The sequence below is a fragment of the Myotis davidii genome, unplaced genomic scaffold, assembly GCF_000327345.1.
Source record: "Myotis davidii unplaced genomic scaffold, ASM32734v1 scaffold1134, whole genome shotgun sequence".
NCBI lineage: Eukaryota > Metazoa > Chordata > Mammalia > Chiroptera > Vespertilionidae > Myotis > Myotis davidii.
In genome coordinates, this window is record NW_006286229.1 from 911,434 (window position 1) to 919,428 (window position 7,995).

The 7,995-nt window shown below is 54.4% G+C and overlaps 1 protein-coding gene across 7 annotated transcripts in view; it reads left to right on the top strand.

Annotated features, from left to right (window-relative positions):
* Positions 1–1,038: 1,038 nt before the first annotated feature.
* The window catches only part of STAT6 (signal transducer and activator of transcription 6, interleukin-4 induced), a 15,252-nt gene continuing 8,295 nt past the window's right edge, over positions 1,039–7,995 (top strand). For 2 of the 7 annotated variants that reach the window (XM_006757353.2, XM_015559793.1), the window contains exons 1-7: positions 1,039–1,316; positions 5,257–5,393; positions 6,040–6,178; positions 6,505–6,588; positions 7,270–7,408; positions 7,535–7,587; positions 7,788–7,936. In XM_006757353.2, the coding sequence (XP_006757416.1) occupies positions 1,263–1,316; positions 5,257–5,393; positions 6,040–6,178; positions 6,505–6,588; positions 7,270–7,408; positions 7,535–7,587; positions 7,788–7,936 (755 nt within the window). In that variant the 5' untranslated portion in view covers positions 1,039–1,262. The remainder of the gene's footprint in view (positions 1,317–5,256; positions 5,394–6,039; positions 6,179–6,504; positions 6,589–7,269; positions 7,409–7,534; positions 7,588–7,787; positions 7,937–7,995) is intronic. The other 5 variants (XM_015559794.1, XM_015559792.1, XM_015559797.1 and 2 more) reach the window with 5 other exon arrangements.

Sequence of the window (7,995 nt, forward strand, 5' to 3'; positions counted from 1 at the left end):
GGGCAGCATAGGCCTAGCTTTGGCCCCTCGGCCCTGCCCTGTTTAGGAAGGGGTGTGGGAGGGAGGGGAGAGTAGAAACTTCCTCCCACCTCCCGATCCCCCAGGGACCATCCTTTCCACACACCACTGTCTCTCAGGTTTGGGGGCCTGAAGGCCTCTCTAGGTCTCTTGACCTCCTCCAGCTCCTCCTCCAGCAAAAGCAGCAGAAATTGTCCATTACTTCTGATGATGACTCAGAAGCTGAGCAAGCCTTGCGTGCGTGTCTCCTGTGGCTGTATGTGGCTGACACGTCTGTGAACCTGCCTGCATGTGTGTACGCATGTGTGTGTGGTCTGTGGCCAGGGAGTTGTTCGTGTGTGTTTGTTTCTGGGTGTGTCTCGGTGTTTACTCCAGAAACAGGAACTTCTCGAGGCTGCACAGCAGATTCGTATTCCAACTTGTCCCTTGGGAATCTGCAGGCACCAACTCCAGCCCACGCCCTCTCCCACCAGGGTCTGAGGAGTAGCGCCCTGTGAGGAGGGGGCAGTCGGAGGCACTCTCGAGTTTTCCAGAATTCTGACCTTGGGGTCTCTTCTCCCCACCCACCCCCACCCCCATTTCCTCCCATCAGTGGTCACGCGACCTCTAAGGCGTTCCCTGGCAGAAAGGGAGGGGGACCTGGGCGTTCCTGCCAACGCCAGCTCCCCTGCTGCTCTTCAGGGTCCTCCACTGGAGGGAGTGCAGAGCCCAGAGGGACTGGCTTTTCCAGAGGCGCCGGGGTGCCCCGTCCCTCGTGAGCCCCAGCGCCGGAGCCCCTGTGAAAGTCTGAGAACGGGAGAGGCAGTTTGGGGCCGCATGTCTCTGCTTGATATTAGGTGACTTTCTTGAGAAAAGTTTATCACTTGTGAGGGAACAGAGTAAGTGGGGGGTCCGTCTCCCCTCCAGCCAGGCCCAAGGGCCCCAAGCCCCAGCAGTCCTGTCTCCCCCCCCACTTGGCACAGGAGGTACACACACGCACCCACTTTCTTCCTCTTCCTCCTCCAGCCTACTTTCTCTTCTCTGTGTCGTCAGAGCTCCAGGGAGGGACCTGGGTAGACAGAGAAGCCGGAAACAGCAGGCTGGGGCAGCCACTGCTTACACTGAGGAGGAAGGACGAGGGGGAGAGGAGTGTGTGTGTGTGTGTGTGTGTGTGTATGTGTGTGTTTTCTTTTTGGTAGTGGTGGTGGTGGAGGGCGGGTGCTAGCAAGGCCAGCCCTGAACTCGCTGGACAGAGCTACAGACCCATGGCCTTGCAGTGCCTGCCGAGAGAGGGAGAAGACAGCAGAGAGGTTGCCAAGGTGAGGGGATGCCTCCGAGGAAGGGAGGGTGGGGGGCCTCTGACGACCAGTGTGTGTGAGTGGCGGGGGGCGGGTGAGCCCGGGGCATCTGAGGACCGTCCCCTTGGCAGGGTGGATGGTCCCCCGGAAGCTGTTTCAGCTGGTGTTGGTCGCTGGTGGTACTGGGTCTGGGCAGTTTCGAATCTCAGATGAATCTGGAATGGGCACAGGCCCAGCACCCCTACCTCCCGCCTGGGGACACTTTTTCCATCTCCCGGGGACTGTAAACTCTGGGGAAGGAGGTCCAGGTGGTGTCCTCCTGCCCGCTGCGTGTGTGGGGGGAAGTAGCTGCCCCTCCCTGGAAGGTTGATGCCGGTGGGTCCTTGAGGAACCCCTGTCCTTTATTCCCATGAAGGTTCCTGTCCAGGAACTGGGGGGTGAGCGAGCCCGAGATATAGACCTCATGGTGCCCCAGAGGAGGGGGAATTTCCCCCTCAAAACTGCTCCACGCTTGGCTGCTGTAGACGCCGAGATTTCCCGGCGGCGCGGGGTTAACCTTCCTCGTGCTGAACTGGCTCCGCCTCCCTCCCCCTCCCCGCCCCCACCGCCACATACACACATTGGGCAACTCAGAGACGCTTTTTTGACTTTTGATCCTGTGGTCCGGTGACCAGAGGACTAGGGGATGTAGGGTTGAGGAGAACAGATGTAGGCCACGAAGCAGCTGATGAGAATCCTGGACAACGGGTTTTCCTTTCCGGTTTGGAAGGGAATATTGGCCCCATCCCTCAGGCCATGACTCCTGGGTCCCTGACAGTCTCCAGGGGGCTTTACACAGATGGTGCTCCCCTGCTGACCAGCCAGTCCACCCACCTTGCTCTTGTCCGAGTGGGGAGAAGTGTGGCCTCCTGATGTCTGAGGATGGAGTAGGGGAGATTTGAAGCCAGGACCAGGCCAGGAGGCCGGTCCATGACTTAGGAATCACCTCCATTCTCAATAGGGTAGGGGTAGAGGGTCAGAGTCTTAGCTCCGTGGGAAACATGAGAGGAAGAGAGAAGGAATAGAGTCTTCCCTTGGATTTGAAACAGACCAAATGTGCCCCACCCCAAAGGGTGAATAGAGAAGGGCCTATTGCAGGACCCTGAGCAAGAGGGGTAGGGGAGTGGGGGGTGGGGGGGGACTCTGCTTTGGGAAGAAAAGAGGGGAGGGTGTGGAGGGCTTAGGGACAGGAGGGCAAGAGGATTATACTTTTGGGAAAATAGAGCTGGGGGAGGAGAGGGACTGGGGTTGGGTGGAGGGTCTTGAAGCAGGAATCTCCAGAGAAGAGGCTCCTCTGCTCTCTCTCTCTTGGGGGAGTCCTGGGAGAAGGGAGACGCTAAAAGCACAACGGGAAGATTTGGGGTTACTGAGCTGGGGGAGACCCAGGGAGTTTCCATCCCCTTCTTCTCCCTCATCTCTGGGACAAGGACATTACAAAAACATGAACTGAGAGACCCCTGGGAAACTACGGGTATACTTACCCTACCCTGCAGCCCGCTCAGAAAAGAGGCCACAAACATCTCCCCTCCTCTCATCTCCTCCTTTCCTCTCTTTTCTTCTCTGTCCTTGGCCTTCTAGCCAAGGTTCTAGCATCCTCTCCCACTCTTTTAAACCCTTTATTCCAGGCTTATCAACACCACTTTGCTCCATTCTCCCACTTTCTCCCTGAGTTCTCTCTACTTTCCTCTTTGCTCCATCTCCCTTCTTCAACCTTCCTCCCTCAGCCCTGCCCCTCAGGATGATGGGATTTGGGTCTGGAAGGGATCCTAATAGTACAGTGTGATAGTTAATCCCCACTTGGATTCAAATACTGATTCCAAATGTGCTTGCTGAGTGGCCTTGGACAGTTAGAGAACCTCCTTAAGACTTGGTTTCTTTCTTTTTAAAATTATTGTTGAAAGTATTACAGATGTCCTCTTTTTTTCCTGCCCATTGACCCCCTCAACGCTGCTCCCACCCCCTCCCCAGACCTTCCCCACACTATTGTCTGTCCATGGACTATGCATATCTATAGTAATAAAAACATAATATGCTAATTAGACCAGACAGCTGAACAATCTTCTGGACATCATTCGGGACATCCTTCTGGACAAAGCCATGGCAGTGGGGGCTGAGGCAGAGGCGGTTAGGGGCAGTCAGGCAGGCAGGTGAGCAGTTAGGGTTGATCAAGCGGGCAGGTGAGTGGTTAGGGGCAATCGGGCAGGCAGGCAGAGTGATTAGGGGTGATCAGGCAAACAGGTGAGCAGTTAGGGGCAGTTAGGCAGGCAGGTGAGCAGTTAGGGGTGATCAAGCAGGCAGGTGAGTGGTTAGGGGCAATCAGGCAGGCAGGCGAGGGGTTAGGAGCCAGCAGTCCCAGATTGCAAGAGGGATGTCCAACTGCTGGTTTAGGCCCGATCCCACAGGGATCCCTGCAGGATCAAGCCTAAATGGCAGTTGGACCAGCAGTCGGACATCCTCTGAGGGGTCCTCGATTGCGAGAGGGTGCAGGCTGAGTTGAAGGACCCTCCCCCCTCCCCGCATGAATTTCGTGCACCGGGCCTCTATTCCTATATAATAAAAGGCTAATATGCAAATCGACCAAACAGGCAGAACAACTGCTTGCTGTGATGTGCACTGACCACTAGGGGACAGACACTCAATGCAGGAGCTGCCCACTGGTGGTCAGTGCGCTCCCACAAGGGTAGCACTGCTCAGCCAGAAGCTGGGCTCATGGCTGGCAAGCGCAGCAGCAGTGACGGGAGTCCCTTTGCCTCCAAAGCAACGCTAATGATGTCCGACTGACAGGCTTAGGCCCACTCCCCAGGCCCAAACCCATCAGTCGGACATCCCCTGAGGTCTCCTGGACTGCAAGAGGGCGCAGGCCAGGCCAAGGGACCCCTCCCCTCGAGTGCACAGTTCTGTGCACCGGGCCTCTAGTATGCATATAAGAGAATGGGTTCTTCATCTATGAAAGGAGATAATTACATATTTAAAAAAATGTTGTGAGATTCTAATGAGATAATGAGCAATGCCTCATATATAGTGAGTGCTTAGTAATTGGCAGCTATTATTACTCCACCATCCTCTTCTTCATTATCCTGTTGGCTAGTTTTCAAATTATCTCATGGAACCCTGGAATTTTGAGGGGTTTCTCAGGGTCATATTTGGGGTCAGGGGGTGGGGAGAGACAGGAAGAAGCAGTAGAGTTCCAGGCCTACCACACTTACTTTCAAAACTCCAATTTTGCCCTTGCCAGTTTGGCTCAGTGGAAAGAGTGTTGACCTGAAGACTGAGGGTCCCGGGTTTGATTCTGGTCAAAGGCATATACCTCATCCCCGGCCCTAGTCAGGGCATGTGCGAAGGCAAAGTCTACCAATTGGTGTGTCTCTCTCACACTGATGTTTCTCTCTGTGTGCCTCTTTCTCTCCCTTCCACTCTCTAAAAATCATCGGGGGAAAAAATGTCCTCAGGTGAGGATTAACCCAAAAACCTCTGATTTTATACCTGTTACATAATTCGGATTACACATATTAAAACTATTCCTTTAAAGAGTTTGGAAAGTTCTGCCCCTCTCCAAGCATCATATTTTATAGATGAGAAGATTGAGGCCCACGGAGAGGAAGTTCCTTGCCCACAGAACCAGAGCCAGGTCTAGAGCTGCAACCTAAGTCCTCTGCCTCCTCTCAGAGAGCTTTCCCTAATACCCGATCTCTCCTGTCTCCCCACTCCTCCGCCTACAGCTCCATTGCCCTTCTACCATTGAAGGATTCGCCTTGTCTCAGACACTGACCAAAAATGTCCCTGGTTTGAGGTGGTCTGGCTCTGAGTGATGGGGTGGGGGGGTGATCTCTGGGAGAGCTATCTACAGGAGGTCCCTGGCTGACCCAGGATGTCGGCCACATTCCTTGGGCACTTCTCAGAGTGGCCTGTTCCTTTCCTCCAGATGCCCTCCAAACCCCAGATCATGTCTCTATGGGGGTTGGTTTCCCAGCTCCCCCCAGAAAAACTGCAGCGGCTCTACGTCGACTTTCCCCAACACCTGCGGCATCTCCTGGGTGACTGGCTGGAGAAACAGCCCTGGTGAGTCCCTGCTGCCCCCATGTTAGTCCTCCAGGTCCTTCCTCACCCACTTTTCCTTTCATTAGATTTTCTCTGCACCATTGCAGGACTTGGGACTCATTATTTGATGTTCTGGGAACCTAGATTTAGCAGGGAGTCTGGTTGCATTAGCCAAACTATGCATGTTGACAGCTGGAATCCCCTACCCTTTAGGTGGCTGAACCAAAGAGGAGGGAGGTCAGGGATGGGGCAAGGGCATTTCCTATCACAGCTGGAAGATTGGGAAATGAGGCATGATGAGGGCTGCAGAGGGCTTGGATGGAGAGAATAATAGAGGAAGGAGCCCTAGCTGATTTGGCTCAGTGGATAGAGCATCGGCCTGTGGACTCGAGGGTCCCGGGTTCGATTCCGGTCAAGGGCATGTGCCTTGGTTGTGGGCACATTCCCAGTGGGGGGTGGGGTGGGAGGCAGCTGATTGGTGTTTCTCTCTCATCGATGTTTCTGGCTCTCTATCCCTCTCCCTTCCTCTCTGTAGAAATCAATAAAAAATATATTAAAAATAATAATAATAAAGGAAGGAGCCACTGAGCTGTTTGCTGTGGGGTGGAGGGTCAGTAGAGCTGATGAAGCCCTGAGTCAAGGCCTCCTCATCCTGATCTTCCCACAGGGAGTTCCTGGTCAGCTCAGATGCCTTCTGCTGCAACATGGCCAGCACCCTACTTTCTGCCACTGTCCAGCATCTTCAGACCTCAGCCAGAAAGCAGGGGGAGGGGAGCGCCATCTTGCAGCACATCAGCACCCTGGAGGTGGGGGCAGGAGGGGGCGGCAACAAGGCCGGAGTGGGGCTGGGGTGGAGCTGGGGTGGAGCTGGGGTGAGCACTGGCTGCTGTAAGAAAATTGGTTGGACGCTGGAAACAAATTGGTGTTCCTATGGTTAGCTGTACGCCAGCATGCAAATTTGATTTTAAAAGCATGCAAATGCAGGAAAACTTCTGGAGTCTACAGCTGTGTTGCCTTCAGTGTGTGTGTGTGTGTGTGTGTGTGTGTGTGTGAATTGAGGTGGAGGATTAGAAGGGCAGACTGACATGGTAAGAGCCAGGCTAACTCTGTCTACCATGCTTCATTTCTATAGAGCATATATCAGAGGGACCCCCTGAAGCTGGTGGCCATTTTCAGACAAATACTTCAAGGGGAGAAAAAAGCTGTCATGGAGCAGGTATTGTGACACCCCATCTCCCACCCCAACTCAATTCCCTGGAACTTTGGCTTGAACCATGAGAAACTAGAAGGAATTTGAACTTCAGGCAAGGCTCAGTGTTCTAGGCCCAGGATGACTAAAGGAGGCTCCTAGGGTCAGAGTGAACCCCAAGCCTAGCTCAGGGAAACTTCAGATGAGGGCTTGGGGGTAGAGAGGCCTGGGAGGAGAGCAAGGAGCAAGGAGAGAGGTGTTATCTTTGGGAGATTCCAAAGGGTCAGGAATAGCTGTCAAAAGGGAGACAAGGGAAGTGGTCTCTCTTTTCTGCAGAGCATGGCAGCAGGCACCCCTTTACGGAGTGGAGGCCCAGCAGAGAGGAATGGGCAAAGTGTTACAGCTCTGTGTGTGTGTGTGTGTGTGTGTGTGTGTGTGTGTGCTTTTGTTAATCCTCACTGAGGATATTTTTTCCGTTAATGTTTAGAGAAAGTAGGAGGAGGGAGGGAGGGAGAAAGAGAGAGACATTAATTTGAAAAAGACACATCAATTAGTTGCCTCCCACATGCACACCTGCAACCTAGGTACCTGCCCTTGACCGGGAATCGAACCGGCAACCCTTCAGTGCACAGGCCGATGCAGTACCCAGTGAGTCACACCAGCTAGGGCAGACTGTTACAGTTGTTGACATCTGTCCCTCCTGTGCAGTTCCGCCACCTGCCAATGTCCTTCCACTGGAAGCAGGAGGAACTCAAGTTTAGCACAGCCCTGCAGAGGCTGCGTCACCGAGTGGGGGAAACCTGCCTTCTCCGAGAAGCCCTGAAGCAGGAGGCTGAGGCTGGCCAAGGTGGGGACCTGGGCCTGGAGCCCTAAGAGGGTTGGGGGGAGCGTGTGGGAGTGATTTCCTCTTAGGCCGCAACTGTGACTGAACCTCAAATCGTTCTGTACCCCTGATTTCTGCCCCTACCCTCAGTGTCTCTGCACAGCTTGATAGAAACTCCTGCCAATGGGACTGGGCCAAGTGAGGTGAGTAATGGACTGAGAGGTGGAGACTGAGCTCAAAGTGCAATCTTTGATGGATCTCAAATCTATGAAGTCATGGAGATCAGACCTTAGAAAGGCAGACTGAGGTGGGGTCAGGGAATGCCAGAGAGGGAGAAAGATAGTCCTTTCATCAGGAGCTAGGTGAGGAACTGGGTCCTTGCTCAGGCCCTTTGTGCCCGCAGGCCCTGGCCACGGTGCTGCAGGAGACTGTTGGGGAGCTGGAGGCTGCCCAGGCCCTGGTGCTGAAGAGGATCCAGATTTGGAAACGGCAGCAGCAGCTGGCAGGGAATGGCGCACCCTTTGACGAGAACCTGACCCAACTACAGGAGAGGTGGGGGCAGGGCTGACGGGGAAGGGGCAGGGCTGGGGGTTGGCAGGCACCTGCTGTTC